The 16,376-nt window shown below is 51.2% G+C and overlaps 5 protein-coding genes across 5 annotated transcripts; 2 read left to right on the forward strand and 3 right to left on the reverse strand.

The window, feature by feature from the left end:
- Window positions 1-220: 220 nt before the first annotated feature.
- On the forward strand, window positions 221-2,030 carry SMP3 (alpha 1,2 mannosyltransferase; the record flags this gene model as incomplete). Its single annotated transcript, XM_044820413.1, has 4 exons — window positions 221-329; window positions 461-846; window positions 913-1,040; window positions 1,100-2,030. 4 exons carry the CDS (start codon window positions 221-223, stop codon window positions 2,028-2,030), a joined length of 1,554 nt encoding a protein of 517 aa, XP_044684713.1.
- Window positions 2,031-2,646: 616 nt separating this feature from the next.
- Window positions 2,647-3,441, reverse strand: CRP74 (60S ribosomal protein L10a; the record flags this gene model as incomplete). The annotated part of the gene is made up of 3 exons (XM_044820414.1): window positions 2,647-3,103; window positions 3,158-3,335; window positions 3,423-3,441. 3 exons carry the CDS (start codon window positions 3,439-3,441, stop codon window positions 2,647-2,649), a joined length of 654 nt encoding a protein of 217 aa, XP_044684714.1.
- A 401-nt stretch (window positions 3,442-3,842) lies between these two features.
- J7337_002688 (uncharacterized protein) lies at window positions 3,843-8,853 on the forward strand (the record flags this gene model as incomplete). The annotated part of the gene is made up of 7 exons (XM_044820415.1): window positions 3,843-3,937; window positions 3,997-4,844; window positions 4,892-6,113; window positions 6,162-6,408; window positions 6,507-7,341; window positions 7,395-8,068; window positions 8,125-8,853. The coding sequence occupies 7 exons, from the start codon at window positions 3,843-3,845 to the stop codon at window positions 8,851-8,853; spliced, it is 4,650 nt and encodes a 1,549-aa protein (XP_044684715.1).
- A 227-nt stretch (window positions 8,854-9,080) lies between these two features.
- Window positions 9,081-11,120, reverse strand: J7337_002689 (uncharacterized protein; the record flags this gene model as incomplete). Its single annotated transcript, XM_044820416.1, has 2 exons — window positions 9,081-10,513; window positions 10,574-11,120. 2 exons carry the CDS (start codon window positions 11,118-11,120, stop codon window positions 9,081-9,083), a joined length of 1,980 nt encoding a protein of 659 aa, XP_044684716.1.
- Window positions 11,121-12,211: 1,091 nt separating this feature from the next.
- Window positions 12,212-16,309, reverse strand: J7337_002690 (uncharacterized protein; the record flags this gene model as incomplete). Its single annotated transcript, XM_044820417.1, has 1 exon — window positions 12,212-16,309. One exon carries the CDS (start codon window positions 16,307-16,309, stop codon window positions 12,212-12,214), a length of 4,098 nt encoding a protein of 1,365 aa, XP_044684717.1.
- Window positions 16,310-16,376: the final 67 nt, after the last annotated feature.

Consider the following 16,376-nt stretch of genomic DNA (forward strand, 5'->3'; position numbering starts at 1 on the left):
AATACAATCTGTTTAGCTCGGCTTTCCTGCGACCGGCGAAATCTTGACACTTTTCTCAACTTCCCCCACTTTACGATTGCGGCACGAGAGCGCCAACTATAGGAGCGCATCGAGTCGAAGCACTCACGTTTGGTCTTTGTTTATGCGAATACTCGATGCCTTTTCCCCTCAAAACTAAGCTCATGACTGCTCTCCCAATTCACAGCTGCTACGATCAACTATGTGGCGACGCACATATCTCACACTCGTCCTTATAAGGCTGTGGTTTGCGCTATCTCCCAGTTATTTACACCCGGACGAGAACTTCCAAGGGCCTGAGGTCATAGCTGGTATGTTTCTCTCTGCGCCGACTCCCAGCTGCCCTCCTGTTGAAATGCCTGCACGCCCAGATGAGGCATTTCGATGCCCTCTGTGTTTCATGCAGACTGCCACTACTAGTCCGGCTGCTAATCCACGCCAGGCCAAATTTTTAGTTATCCTGTTCGACACACTTGGGAATTTACAAGCGAGAACCCTATCCGTAGTGTTTTCCCACTATGGCCCGTCTACGGTCTTCCTATGCTTCTCCTGCGGTGGCTATGGATCGGTAACGGCAAAGACGGAGAGATCCCACCTATTGCGGTTTTCTGGACTCTGCGCGTTCTCATGTTTGTCATCAGCTTTGTTCTTGAAGATTGGGCGTTGCATGAGTTAATCCCGTCACCGAAGCATCGCCGTGTTGCCGTCGTCCTTGTCGCCTCGTCCTACGTGACCTGGACCTATCAGACGCACACGTTCTCCAACTCGGTAGAGACGCTCGTTGTTGCGTGGAGTCTTGTTCTGATCCAGCGAGTCGCTGATCCAAGGGTTCGTTACTTGTACATCATTACTACTGATAAAGACTATCAGCTGACCTTCAAATTCGACACACAGCAGCGGTCATGTGTTTTGTCTGCCACAGTGCTTGGAATAGTTGGGGTATTTGGTATATTCAATCGAATCACGTTTCCGGCATTTCTTGTTGTTCCTGGACTTCGACTGCTCCCTGTGTTCTGGAAGAGGTGAGTCACCCTATTTGCGCTTGGCGCGGAAATGCATGAACAAGCTAACACGTCCACAGGCCTACGTCTCTCGTATACTTGACGTTAGCTGCGGCACTGACAACTATCATTGCCATCGGTCTGGACACCGCGTTTTACCTGCCAGGTCCCATCACATGGACTGACCTGATCCATAACCCCGTAATCACCCCTCTTAACAACTTCAAGTACAATTCAGCAACCGAGAACCTGGCGCAACATGGCCTTCATCCTTGGTACCAGCATTTGGTGGGAAATTTGCCGTTGCTGCTGGGCCCAGCTGTAGCTCTTTTGATCATCAGACCCAAAATATCAATCCGACTATGGTCGGCAGTGTCGGGTTTGGTGGTACTATCGGCGTTTCAACATCAGGAGGCGAGATTCTTGCTCCCAACGGTACCACTATTTCTTTCGTCAGCCCGCATGCCCCGAAACCAAACAATACTCTACGTCTTTACGGCAGTTTGGATCGGTTTTAACCTCGTCCTCGGCTCGTTGATGGGCATCTACCATCAGGGAGGTGTGGTGCCAGGACAGGTCTTCCTGAGTCAGCAGCCAGATGCCACCCAAGCTATCTGGTGGAAGACATATACACCGCCGATCTGGCTTCTCAATGGCAAGAATGAGTTCTTGACCACGCGAGACGTTATGGGTCTCAAGGGTGAGATGCTACTTGAGCAACTCTACGAACTCGCCACATGCGACACTCCCGCCGACAGACGAAACCAGGAGTATCTGAAGGAGAAGAACGGCACATATCTGATCGCCCCGGCATCAGCGATATGGTTAGATCCCTACTTGTCCAACAAGGGCTTGGAGGGGCTACGATTTAGAGAGGTATGGCGTTACAGGAAACACTTGAACCTGGATGATCTGGATTTTGGCGACGACGGCGTTTGGGACACCCTGGCCAGGGTTATTGGGCGACGGGGCCTCGTCGCCTGGAGAGTCACAAAGAGCTGCCCAAATTAGACAAAAAGGGGGGCCTGACGGCTTTGTCGGATTTTCTTTGTCGCGTATAAACAAAATAGAAATCATTAATGACGATCCAATTTTCTCAACTTTTTATGGAATAAGGTCACCAAAAGTTCGGTTTCCATGATTCCATCCGTAGGAATTGTAATTATCCTTACTCGTCTTTCTTTATTCGAAAAGCTGGTCTTCTTAACCCCACCAGTTGGCTTCGCTTGGAAGAAACCCTGCTCACATCTCCCCGCAGCTAATGAACTGGAAATTGAGTTGACTTGGAAGGAAGCCAGTCACGTCATTGATAGTCCTGTAGGGAGTAGAGCCGTAAATTAGCAACCAGTGACAGTCGTAATCCCGGCATTCATGGTGTTACCCTGCAAAACATTGAGCTTGGCGATGTGGACGATGGTAGGGTTGACTTGGAGTCTAAATACTCTCCATGATCTCTAATGTACATGTTTATCCCAGGTTTTGGATGGGCTCATTTGTTAATCACGTTTTGAAAAGCATATTTGTCTTATTATGTTTATTTTTCCTGCCCTCCTAGTCTAAGCTGCAGTCCACATTTCAGTGAACACGATTGCCGGAGCCATCTCAGGCAGATGCTAACGAAACACGCTTAGTACAGGCGCTTGGGGGGAGACATGGAAGCCTTGATGGTAAGGCTTCCAACGTTCTGCCAGCCCTTCTTGAGAAGAGAGACGAGGTAGTTGATGGCGAGCATGATGTTGGCGACAAGCTGCTCCTGTGTCATCTCGACGTTGCCGACGGCGACACCCATGCAGAGAACCTTCTTGAGCTGGAACTTGATGGTGGACTTGACCTCGTTGATGCGGCCAGTCAGGTCGTCGGCGTGGGAGACGGGAGTGGGGAACTTGCCGGCCTTGGACAGACCAGGACCCAAGAGACGGGGGATCTGCTTGATGAGGGCCTCGGAGGCGACGAAGGCGTCGTACTTGCGGGCAAGCTTCTTGATGAGCTTCTTGTTCTTGTTGAGCTTCTTCAAGTCATCAGCGGACATGGCGTCAACACCACCGTGCTTGGCACGATCGATATCGTGCTGGTCACCGAGAATGCTGTCAATTTGTTAGCCTCCAATTCTCTTGCTTCTATCGATTCTTCGGCCGTACCAGATAGACATGTTGGGTCGGGGAATGGAGGGCAGGCGGATGGTGCCGGAGAAACGCTTGTCACGCTGAGGATCATAGTTCTTCAAGCCGATCTGAAGCTCAACGGTCTCAAGGAAGTTTCGCTTCTTGGTCTCGTTGGAGTACTCCAAGAGCTCTCCGACTTGCGTCCGGACATTAGCTGCATCTCCGTTAGCATTCTTGCGGCGCCTTGTTATTGTACTGCAACTCCTCTTGTGAGCTCAGTCTCCTCCAGGATATACCGTACCGACTGTGATCTTCGACATCTTGACAGTCTCCCAATAGATGGTTATATAATCTAATGGTGGTCAGGGCGAGTTGGGTTAGGAAATCAGAAATTCTGAGCGCAGTTGATTTTTGGCAAAATTGGAAAGTGCGTCCCGACAGAAAGTGGGGCTCCTGCCAGGGCAAATTTCTCTCACGTGATATTTCACGTGATATTGTTTCGAAGTGTATACCTTAGGTAAGTAAGGTAAGGTACCTAACCTATGGCACTTAGGTTGAAGAGATCAAGCTTTTGACGACAGCTTCGAGGCGTGGTGGATTTATTTATGGACCAAAGTTAAGTACAGGTCAGATTCCCTGGTAATTCAACTGTCTCTCTTTGTCTGAAATACGACGTCGAAATCGTACGTCGTCGTATCCACGCTCTTCAAACCCTTTCAAGATGAAGGACACAGCTCAACGGGTTGACGACTTAATCGCCAACTCGAATCACATCTCCAGATGGGTCGAGGAACAGCCTAGTGAAGAACAATCAAGGTGCGCAATTCCTCCGATCTCGGTCTCGTGTAAATATCCTAAAGAACCTCTGTCTGTAGTTGGGCCCAATCGATATTTACAAGACTCCTCGAAAGTGCTTCTCAGCCAAAAGGCGCTTCAGGCAACTCATGCGTAAAACTCTGCGGTTTCGTTGAGCAGTCGTCAAAATCGCAGTCACAGAGTCTGAAACTCTGGGCCTATTCTCGGAATGTTACTATAAAACTCTTCAATTTTTATGTTGAATGGAACGAGTCAGACAACCACCGGTCAATGAAACTGGTTCTCGACCTGCTCCCTCAGCTCATCAAGAGAAATCCGGATAAGAAAGCTGGCCAAGAGACCAAGTCTGCCATCTTGGACAATCTCGTCTCGATCGTGACTGGGAAATCTTCAAAACCGCTGGCCAAATCTGCCATAAAGGCATTGGACCATCTCCTTGCCAAGGACATCGTCACCCTAGATGAGATACGGTCCAGCTATGTCACTCTTCAACAAAAGGACACATCAACAAACCACTTGGATATCTGGAAGTCTTTCCTTTTTGAACTGTTCCACTGGATGACGCTTCACTTTGTCTGCCCTACTGCTGGAAGATTTATTGTCTGCTTGTACCGTGGTCTTAGAGGCCAAGACCAACGAGGAACTTCAGGACAGTTGAGCATTGAGACTTGGCACGTATGGCTGCTTGAGGCCATAAACGAGGAGCCTTCCATTCTAGAATCAGTCAAAAACTATATCTTCCTCCCTCTGTTCAAGGCGGACAAGTCCGAGGCCCTGGGTTTCTTGAAGAGGATGAATGAACATGAGGCTGTCTCTGCAGGCCATGAGATAGATATCAATCTCCCCGCCCTGTTGCAGCTGGCAGCGTTAGAGATCGGCAAGAAGGTTGGCTTAGTAGAAGAGCCAGGTAAGGCACCTAATGAACGTATACTAACGCCTGCTAATCTGAAACAGCACTCGGTGATGATAAATCTGCCGATAGCGACTCATCGATTGTGCTCGACGAGAAGGTTCTGGAGAGTGTCTTGGCCCATCCATCTCACGAGGTTCGCTCTCTCGCACTTTCACTGCTCATGAGCTCCCCATCAACAACAAGGCCATATTCATCCACAGCCCTTGACCTACTCCGCAAGCATCTCGCCACATACTTCGCCGATTCTGATGCCAAGTTCAGAAATGAAGTAGCTGGAAAGGTTCGAGACATGTTCAGAAGGGTCAGAGGTGCCATTTTCGTGCTCAAGAAGAGCATCCCGAGAGCCGCCGCTCGTAAGCAAAAAGAACAGCCAGGCCAGGCACAGGAGCAACATATCCTTTATCGGACCAACCTTATATCTCTCCCCGAAGCTCAGCTGATGCACTGCTTGGAGTATCACGAGAAGTTCCTATTCTGGTACATTGGCTTCTTGTGCAGCGAGTTAACTCCCACTGCTTCTTATCAACGACATAGTGCCTCTCTCAAGGCCGTCACTTTCGTTCTTCGAATGGAAGGAGAAAAGTCCAAGACGTGGGAGACCGCAGATGACCAGAAACTATTCTTTGACCAGTTTGGCAGCTCATGGCTCCGAGCTTTGTCTGACCTGATCATGGATCCATTTGATGACATCCGAAACCATGCTGCTACGGTACTCAGATGGATTTTCTCGGATAGTCGGTACAGGAACTTCCACTTGCTGGCCCGACAAGGCAAGCCAAATCCCACTGAAGAGCTCACAGAACTTCTGAGACGAGCTGAAGACCTTGCTCGCAAGACTGCTCGAGCCGATCATTCAGACGGTGTCGCCAGAGTATCTCAGCTACTGTATAGGTTCTCTGAAAATGAGCAACATCGAGTCGCACTACTTTCAAAGCTGATAGGAGGCCTGGAAGCAAGGCTAGCAGTCGCTGAGAAGGATCTCGGCAGAGCGGTCCTAGATGCGCCGCTGCACGGTGGCTTTGCTTCCCTGTGCTACATGTGGCAGGTGGTTTCAGAGCTTCAGTTTTCTGAAGGCGAGTTGCAGTCCATACAGGCTCTGCAAGACACTCTGGTCACTTGCTGTGAAAGAGTCTGGGCAGCAGTCCGTGACATTCTCTGTGATGACTCGCCTGAAGGCCATTTGCCTCAAGAGCTAGAAGAGGTTGATGGACTCGACACCAAAGATGTGTTGAGCTATAGCTTCCGATCTGTACATGAAGCCAGGTAAGTCAGTCAATGACTTGGAGTATTGCTTCCACTAAAAAACGGTAGCAATCTTATGCGCATCATTATCCTCTCTATCAAGCAACACTCCCGCCAAGGCAGAATCTGCCCGTCAAAGGAAGCTTATGAGAGAATAGGAACCTTATCATTTACCCAACTAGCCAGTCTAAGACATCGCGGCGCTTTTACGACTGTCGCCCTTACTTTCTCTACATGCTGCCAACTTGTCAAGCACCTGGACCAAGCCAAAGCTGGCGCCGAGAGTGGTACTGCTCTTCTTGAGCAGTGGTATGCCGTAAGTCTTACTATCTACCTGCTGAGTCACTACCTTTTTTCCAAAACGTATACTCTACAAGATATGGAGTACAAGGTTTGGGAACTGACCACAAGTAGGGCACATTAGAAGCCATCAACGCTCAAGTATCGACCACTCGGCGATCTGCCGGCATCCCTGCGATGATGACAGGCGTCTTATCCGCCAATGCGTCTAATCCTTCATTTGAACAAGTCATGAACAAGCTCATGGAGATCGCCAGCCAAGAAGCCCGCGTCACTGAGACCGACGGTTCGAATCTTCCCCAGGTCCATGCTTATAATTGCCTGAAGGAGATCTTCAAGAGCTCATACTTGACAGCCATGGGCAACAAGTCTGAGAAATTCTTACCGCAGTGTCTCGAGCTGGCAGCCAATGGCCTCAAGTCTGAACTATGGGCCATCCGTAACTGCGGCTTGATCCTACTCCGGAGTCTGATAGACTGTCTCTTTGGATCCCATCAGAGTAAAGCGCTCATGGAAGCAGGATGGGATGGTAAAGCCAACCGTATAGCCTACCACCGATACCTTTCCCTTCCAGGGACTCTCCTCCACCTCCTGAAGTCAGGCCACCAGATGATGACGTCCATTGCTGCCAGTTCAGCTGCGCCCGAGTCAGTCTTCCCAGCCCTTGACATCATTCGAAGAGCCGGCCCCCCTGAGGTACTTCGTGAAGAGCTCCAGATACATATAGCAAAGTATCTGGCCAGCCCGGTGTGGCACGTCCGCGAGATTGCAGCCCGAACTCTATGCTCGTGTCTCCTGCACGCTCAATGGCTCGATACCATCACCAGTATTGCCGCTGAGTCTGTTCGCTCTCAAATCGGGAATGTTCAGAATCATGTCCATGGCGTTCTGTTGGCACTAAAGTACATCGTGGACCGTTTGAGCGAGGTTATGCCTGAGCAGTTGCAACGTGAGAAAGACTATATCGACAAACCTGAAAATCCGCTAACACGTACTATGCAGACGACATACCCAGGCTCTCCGGTTTCCTCATCGAGTACTGGCGCGAAATCCAGGCCTTGGAGTCACCTGAAATTCCTGCCGCGTATCTTGAGGTCACAAATCTTGTACGAGCTCTCCCCAGGCCTGGGTCAACTGATCCTATTCAGCTCGAATTACCTACACCCAACAACCGAGAGGGGGCTCTACTCAGGGTACAGAGGGTAATCCACGAAGTCCACTCCATCGCCGAGGGTAGTGGCCCCATCGAAAGACTTAACACATTGTTCCTGAGCACGACCATGGGCGTCAACACGATAGTGGCTGGCCTTGGGACAGTTCCTAAGCTTTGGGACGTTTCTCGCTTCTCAGAGCAAGACGTGGGCAAGTTCTGCAATCTGTACCGTGATGTTTGTGTCAAAATTGGACCCGTTGAGCCTCGGGTTATTGCTCTACAGAACCTCACAGAGATCCTGGACCAGGTTCTGAAGAGTGGAAATATCAGCCTTGTTTCGCCGGATCTGCTTCTGGAGGTTTGGAGTAGCCTGCCACTGAGTTCTATCAACCCTGCCCTCGCCAACGCGGTAACCAGAATCAGTGGCTGTATCATCGCCATCCTCAGTAGAGCACAAGCTGTCACCCCAGCGGGAATCAAGAACTGGGGACATATGATGGCCGATGCCGGTCTGGATGACAAGGTGAGTGATGGGGAAGCCAGTGATATACGATCTTTGACCACTAAAACCTTTTACAGGATCTTGATACTCGTCTCGCTGCAGTCGAATCACTCTGCTCATTCTTCTCCGTCATTGAGGTGGGCCAATCATGGGTCCAAGAAGAACACCTCGCAGCTATCCTCGCTCTCTATGACTCCCTCAACGACGACGACGACGATATTCGAGACGTGGGATCCGCAGCAGTCCAGAGAATTTTAGGTAAGGCTCTTGTACCTATTGAAGCGGCAAATCGTCTTCTCTTATGGCTAGCCCAGCACTACGCCAGTAGCCCAACGTTCCGCCAGGTCGTTGTGCGTCGCGTCATGGGTGATTCTCGGTACCCAACCCCTGAGAACAACGTGATCTCTATTCAGGACCAGCTGCAGGAGGCAATGAAGTTTGATGATTCACTTTTTGTCATTGAGGAGCAGAATTTGTTCGTGGATGAGGTCAGAGAAACACAGCGCTGGATTGCTCTCTATGACATCCTGACATGGGAGTCTAATGACCCCTCTCTCGACTCACTTACAAAATGGACCGGCGCCGGTTTAGAAGCGATGGAGGACCTCGCGAGCCAAGAAGACGGTCCCCTTGGATATGCGTCAAAGCCAGAGGTCTTCGCCATCCTATCACGGATTGTTCGTGCTTCTGCAGCGATAGCAAGGAAGCAGCCTGATTCTGGTCTTTGCGAGAGGATCAACAAGTCAGGCAGTGTTGTGCAAGGCGACCTGGGATATATGTCAGGTCTTTTGTTACAGTCTTTCTAGGAAACTCCACAGACAAAGAGGTAACCATGTAAATAAAACAAGCAGCAAGGAGAAAAGTAATAATTGAATGCCATTTATGATTTATTGAAAAAAGAGTTCCCCTGACGCCTCGCAGTAAAACAACGGCCGTAACACGCGTGCTGTATATGAAGAATAATAGTAGTTTCATGAGAAGGCCCCAGCTTCGTCTCCTGACTGAGTCAATACTTTCTTTCCAACATGGTATCTCAAACATCTGTCTGGGCTCTCTGAATGCTTTTAATGGACGGTGACGGAGAGCCCGGACCGTCCAGCAGTCCATTCTTACCAAGCTTGCGGACAAGCATGGTATTCTGTGCCTGCAACTCGCCAACCTGCCCTTCAAGGAGCTCGATCTGGCGACGAGCAACATCTCGTTCTGCACGAACACGCTCAAGTTCAAGTGAGAGGTTGTTCTTCTCTTCCTGCTCGGCTGCTTTGCGACGCCGCTCCTCAGCCTTACGCTGGTCCCGCTCACGTTTCTCCTCGAGCTTGCGCATCTCGCGACGATACTTTTCCTCCTGCTTAGCCACCTCCTTTTCATGCTTCTCACGCAACTTTGCCAGTGTAGCAGCGTCCTTCTCCTTGTCCCCAAGAAGCTTGCTCTGTCGCCGCTCCTCTAGACGAGCCATCTTCTCATCGAGCTTCTTCTTCTTTTGTTCCAGCTTCTTAAGTTCCTTATCCGCTAGTGACCGCTGTGATTGCTGCGGGTTGGAACGTGAAGTCTCCGATTGGGACTCAACGAGACTATCGGGGGATTTGTTCTCGGCAGTCACACTCTTCTCAAGGGCTGAGGCAAAGCTTCGGATGGAGGAGGTGTCGCTGTCGTCATCATGTTGCTCCTCAGCAATCGCCTGAGCGTCAGAAACACTCCCATCGGTGGACACAAAATCGGAACCAGTTCCCCAGGTCTTGAGCAGGCTTGCAGGAATATAGGAACTGGCAGCTCCTATGGCACCAGCTATGACACCATACAGCCCATTGCTGCCCGGGAAAGGGCCGTCTTGATTTGTAGATATGACAGCGTCAGCCTTGGTACTTTCAAGATTAGCAGTAGGGTTCGGTGTAGCCGTGGACTTTGCCTCGTGAGTGGCAGATGCTTCAGCGGCGTCACTAGTATCATTTGCTTCTCCAGTCTCTTCCGGCTCAGCAAATCCATGCATAGCCTTCGACGTCACCCACTTAAGGAACTTTCCAGCATCACCCACGATGCCTGGTGGTGTTCCCTTCTCGATAAGAAAGCGCGGGACGCTGCCGCCAGGGTCACTACGAGTTACCATGAGCCATTCGACAGCCGTGGCAGGTTCGTCGAGTGGCATTGAACCGTGGCCCTCGCTGCCAGGTTTGGGGCTTGCTATCCTACCCTCGTCTCGATCCAGGAGATCGGCCGACGACAAGGATCTCTTAGAAGTAAAGTTGTCGACTGGGACTTCGCGGATGACTTCGACTGATTCGTAGTAGCCACGGATAATGCCCTGGCGGGGAGGACACTCGGGGTGCTCGCAAGGTTTTGAAACTATCATGTACTGTCGGAGGGGCCGGGATCCTTGGGCGGCTTTCACGGAGGTCTCGGAAGTTAGGAGAAGAGTCACGAAGTCTCGCGGGGCGGTCGGACCAGGGAACTGGGCAGAAAGTTGAAAGACTGTTGGCTGTCAGCTAAAAAAGATGTTTTGGTCGTGATGACATGATTCGGTCGGCGTACCTTGCAGTTGGCCATGACCACCGATCTGCTTGTCCTCCACGCGCTTGTCGGCGCCGATACCACGGATATTGCCACTTCCAGGAGCACCTTGGACCTTCATCGTCTCTGAAAACTCAACAGAAAGGCCCTTCTTCCAGTCATCAAAGGACAGCCCTTCGTGTACACTCCGGCGAGCGAACCATGCGCCGCGTCCATCTTTGGCGCTCAGCTTATAGACGTTGATCCCGAGAGGGTTCTCTTTCGCGCTGACTTTGATCTCCTTCCACTCCTTCTGCAGGTCTTGCGCCTGGCCGATGGCTTCAGCTTTCTGCCGCAGGGTCAGAGCACGTTTGATATCGGGAGCTGAAGCCGCCGACTCCGTCTTGGATCGAGCTCGTCCTGCAGAGCTTGAAGGGTCCTTCTTGGCTGGCACTGGAATAGATTCGACCACGGTCTGCGTCTCGGAAAGAACATCGGCCAGGAACTCTTCAAGGTCGTCGTCTTGGGGCACCTGTTCCCACTCAACAGGGCCCATAGCCCCTAGAGGTTCGTGGTGATTGCCCCCCATAGCTGTTGGCTGAGTGTACAGCTAAGGTACTATACTTATGGAGATGGCGGCGGATGGAATGGACTTGAGTTAGGGAATAAGGCAGAGTAAGTGTGAGATCTCGTAGGAGTAACTACTAAGGTATTCTAGTAGTTGAGTACTTAAGTAGGTAGTCTCGTGCCTGCTTACGAGATAAAACAAGGGAAAGTCCAAAAAGAGTCGCTGACCTAAGGTATTTAATGCTTCAATAAAAAATGAAGACGTCAGAAGTAGAACAAGATGAGATAAAGCCAAGAAGGCCAACGACCAACCAACGCACGCTAGAAATAGCAGTCGAAATCGTACCAAGAACCCCCCGACCCTTTGCCTTTTTACTCTCTCGGCCGCTATGGGCCATGCCATGATCAACTGCCGTCATTCCCGCGATTGACGTCACTACCTGACCTACTCCGTACTAACCTACCTAAGGTACCTTACCTAACCTTACAGAGTTACATCCACTACCTTATAGGCGGTTAACCTTCAGCGGCCAAGCCTAGGCGGCCTAGGCTGGGCCCGCCTACGGAGTGGAGTACACCGACTTACACTTTAAAGGCAGCTTAGTCACCCATGCCAATCCTCGGAGGCATGCTATCAGGTTACCAGCCAACTACCTACCTAGGTATAGGCAGCGCACGAATATACAAAGCACCAAGACAATCTCAAGTCCTTACACTTTCGAAAGGTGGCTACCTATTTCATAGATGATCCATGTTGGACAAGGCACTGCCAGCTGCCATAAGGCAAACAAACCCGCTGCATCTTTGGTTCTCCGTTCGTCTATACGCAGTACACGAAAACGACCAACGTAGACTTATGCATAATCAATCCCAGAATATCTTACTCCCGATTAGTCCAGCTACTGCCCATATAAGCACCACTTCTCGGCATTTGTGAAAGTGTCTACTCCGACTCCGTACGTATGCTGACAGATGAAATTCGCCAGGCGAGGGCTAGCCCGAGAGTTCTATTCACCTCTCGAGTGCTTGGCTTACACATTATATGTACAGCTACAAAGGAAACTTTACTTGGGGGTGCCTTACCCAATAACAAAGTATGCTCTTTCTATCGTCTTACACAATCGACAGCTTCCGATCCGTCATCGCAACCTGGTAGTCCTGCTTACAGCTCCCGCAGTAAGTGTCCCGCCACTGCTCGAGGGCCTGTCGTCTCTTAGCTGGCATAGGCTCCATGGCCTTATGTGGCCCCTTGACGGCTTCTGCCCCTTTCCCCTGCCCCTTTGCGTCGCCCTGCTGCTGCTGTTGCTGCAGCATAGTATCCAGTTCATCACAGAGGAACTTTTCATCTATCAACCAATTCTCCCATTCTGACTGTAACATCTCTCGCTCGATGCTGTTGACAACCCTCATGGCTACTAGCAAGTCATGCCGGTAAGACCCTAGCCGTTGTCGAGTTCGTCGAAGTCGACGGGCTGTAGCACGACTAGTGGGTGTGGCCAAACTAGCACCGGCATCCTCCCAGGGCGCATCCATATCTGTCGTATCCAGGAGATCCTTGAACGTCGAGAAGCATGTGCTGTTGTCGGGAAAAGACAACCCTTGATTAGCCCCGGATGCTGTATCCAGATCCGCAAAGTATATGGCCTTGCTCATCATCAAATTGGGCCGAATTCCGATGTTTTGCATGAATCCTGCTGCTCTTCGCTCTCTCCACCACGTCGAAGTCTCGCTCGACGTAAGTAGGAGATTTGTAAGTGTGCTGAATGCGAGAAGTGCAAGGATGATCCACTGAGCTGTAATCAAGTTGAACAAGTTGCGCAGCACAGCAATAGCCCACATGATGAGTGACGATACTGCACTCTCTCCCAGTGATCGAATCGTCTCAAACACCATCGTAGTCAGGGTTCGAGGTTTGATGGCCTGCTTCTTTGCCGAATCTGTTGCAGCAGGCGAGAAGACCACCACCTCTGTCTGTTGCCCTATCTGGCCGTACACCTGGATTGCTCTGTTTGTTCGGCTGCGAGTTCCAAGCTTCCGAACTTGATCCGTAGCAACCTCAGCCAACTCTTCAGCGTCACTTGCGGCATCATGAATGGCTTGGCGGTCAATCAGGTTCTTGGAGAGCGCTGGGGTTTTCGACCAATCCGTTTTTGTGTAGATGGCTAATTTGCACTTGGACTTGGCTACATGCGTTATGACAATCTTGGTCACAACCTTGAACCAGCTTGAGTGAGGCAGATGCCACGCCGTCTTGACATGAGTTACCACGTACGTAACGTGATCGCTGAAGACATCGATGATCTGGTAGTCATTGACATCGGCCGTCTTGGACCGACCCAGGACATCTTTGTAGTCAACCTTGAACTGAAAGTCACGCCTCATCCTGCCCTGATCAACTAGAACCCAGGGCCCTTGAGCAATTTGCTGAGCGCGTCGTTCAAAGTAGAGCTTTGGAAATACAAAACTCTTGTCACCGAACAAAACGTGGAAGCAGGACTTGGCACTAATTTCAAAGTGTCGCTCAGCCGCCATCTCTTTCATGCCTTCTGGTTCATAAATGACAGGGCGAGCTGGCAAGTGAAGTTTATGGTTATGCCGAGTCCTCGATTTCGAAAGACGAAGCGGAGGGCTAAACTCCATACGTCGAGCAACAGGCCGCCCCATCGAAGTGCCGTCATCCATGGGTGTGTTTGCCGATACCTCCTCCCAGCTTTCGACACTGGGACTTGGTCGGTCATACTCTTCCTTTTCGAGATTGATCAAGGTGGTGATGATCGCTTCAACATCCATGGGCTCCTCAGCCTGGATGTCGTCGATTAATAGGTTGAGACGAGTGTGGAGTAGACCGAGTTCCTCCAAGAAGACTTTGATAGTGATCCTGGTATATCCTGTTTCGTTGGCGTTTTCATTCAGATGCAGGAAAATGAAGTCGCAGTCCCTCCCTGGGGCTGCGGTTACTTCACTGATGATGTCTAGACTGATATTGTAGGCCGTGACGAGTCCTATTTGTTGTCCATAGAAGTACATATTGTCGGGTGTAACGTATATACGGCCATCGCCCGCCATGTCTGGTTTGCCGGGCCCTCGCTCAGGAGATCCGGTCCAGGCGGCCCGGAAGACAAGCACCAGCTTCTCCTCCAAAGGCGCATCTGGGAAAAGGAGTCGAAACTGGGCGTGTTGCGCTCGCAACTCTGGGGGATAGTTTCGGGGGAAGTATTCGCCACCGTCCTTCCGCTGAACACCTTGCCCTACAGTGCTTCCAGGAACGACAACACCGATAGGGTCATCCTCATCGAGTCTGGGAAGGACGGGTTGTGGCGGTGCGTTCATTGCACCCCAGAGACTTGTTCCCCAGTAGTTCGCAACCACAGACGCAGGGAGTTTCCTATTGTTACCTACGGGTTGGCGTTCTCCTGCTGTCAGGACTGCAATTCGACTCAATCCAGTCATCGAGGGTGGCTTGGCCAGGGTTGCTGGAGCCAAAGTGCCAACCTTTGTGTCAACTGATGGCAGCATGCTAGGCGTCTGCCTGAAATTTGTTGTGCTTCCAACAGACCCTGGAAATCCTGGCGGTAGCGTTTGGCTAGTAGCCATCATGCTAGCTAGTCCAGTCGTGGAAGCTGAACCTCCCTGTCCAGCTTCGGGACCTTGGGTGCCAAAGGTCGCTTTGCGATGTAGGTCGAGCTTCTGGATGATTCTGGCGGCATGCTCACGGCCACTCTCGCCCTCCTCTCGAGCCAGGTCTCGGCCTAGAGCAGTGATGGTACGACGAGAGATGCTGCCGTTAACGTCAAAGCTCTGTCGTGTACTGAGGTTACCGTCTGGCCCTGGAACAGGCAGTGTGTTTGTTCGGTCAATACTAGGACTTGATTCATCGTAGATACCGATCTGTGCGTCGAGGGCCTTGGCAGAGAACTCGGGGATACTGGGGGGAGAGATGGAGAACGCAGGATCAACGGACCCGGGAAGAGAAGCACTAGTTCTGTTCATGCTGGTCTCGAAAGCCCGCTTCTTGGTAACCTCAAAAACCTCCAACCACTCGGTCAGCTCGCCCTGAGTCTCTGCCTGGAGGAGGATTGTTTGGCTCTTGGTCTTGACCTCGAAGCAGAAGCGTCTGTCTTCGGCCACGGCCGGCTTTGCATTACAAAGTAGAACCCCTATCTCGTCACCCTGAAGCACTCCCAGAGGCCCTGGTATCAGCCAGCCAAAGATGCCATCACGGCAATAGTACCATCTCCTGATCCACGTATGTCTTGCTGGCTTCCCTGAGAGAACCCGCAGGAACAGCCATCCTTGCTTTTCAGAGACAACTGTGGCACCTTCCTCGAGACGAACAGTGATGGGGCCACGAGTGCCGAGGAAAGGAACGGTTGAAGTGCTGTAGTCCTCGAGCTCACGGGATGGCTTGAATCCCGCCAGCGCATTTTCTCCAATCTCTCTCCTGGCAGACTGCAACTCTCGCCTGAAGACCATCTCGGACGCCCCCATTTCATTCGACCACCCCTGAATGCGCTCCATCTCCTGATTCCAGCGCGTAGTGTCAATTGCAGCTTCTTTGGCACGCCGCAGCTGGCTCCAACGCTCACTGCATATTTTGACAAGCAACTTATCCATACTAAAGCGCAGCTGTGGTGCAAGCTGGCAGTAATCCATCGAGGCCTTGAGGTATGCCTTTCGGGTCTCGAAAACAGCAAAGGCATCTTCCCGCAGGGATGATGGCTCCTTTGTCTTTGACTGACTGACGTATCGAGCGAGAGTAGAGTCAAACGTTCGCTGCGCCTGCTCCATGGCCCTCCTGCACTCCTTGAAATTCCTGAGATCACCGACGATGAACTGCCGAATAGGGTCGACGACCAGACCTTCCATCTTCTTCATTGTGCTTATCATCTGAATCCAATACTCACGCCATCCATCACCCACCCTCTTCAAAGCCAAAAATGTATAATCATTGTCGACAACGCCGTCAGCCGCCGAGGGCATCGTCTTCACGAGGAAAGTATTAATCGTCTCTTCGAGGGCGAGGATATCGTGCAGTAGTTTCGACGTCGACTGAGCATATCCGTTGAGCCATTTTTCTATAGCATCGACTTGGTCGCCAAAGTTTGCGGCGGTTACACGAAAAGTCGGAGAATCGAGTGCTGCTTCGTTGAGGCCGACGGGGATAGCGCGGCCAGCATGGTTGGCCGCTGGTGGAGGGGGATCTTCAGGCATTATAACAAGATAACTATGATTAAGCGCCTGGCGACAGCTCCAGTTGAAACTGAGCTGAGGTCCCTCT

The sequence above is a fragment of the Fusarium musae genome, chromosome 2 (genome assembly GCF_019915245.1).
Source record: "Fusarium musae strain F31 chromosome 2, whole genome shotgun sequence".
Lineage (NCBI taxonomy): Eukaryota > Fungi > Ascomycota > Sordariomycetes > Hypocreales > Nectriaceae > Fusarium > Fusarium musae.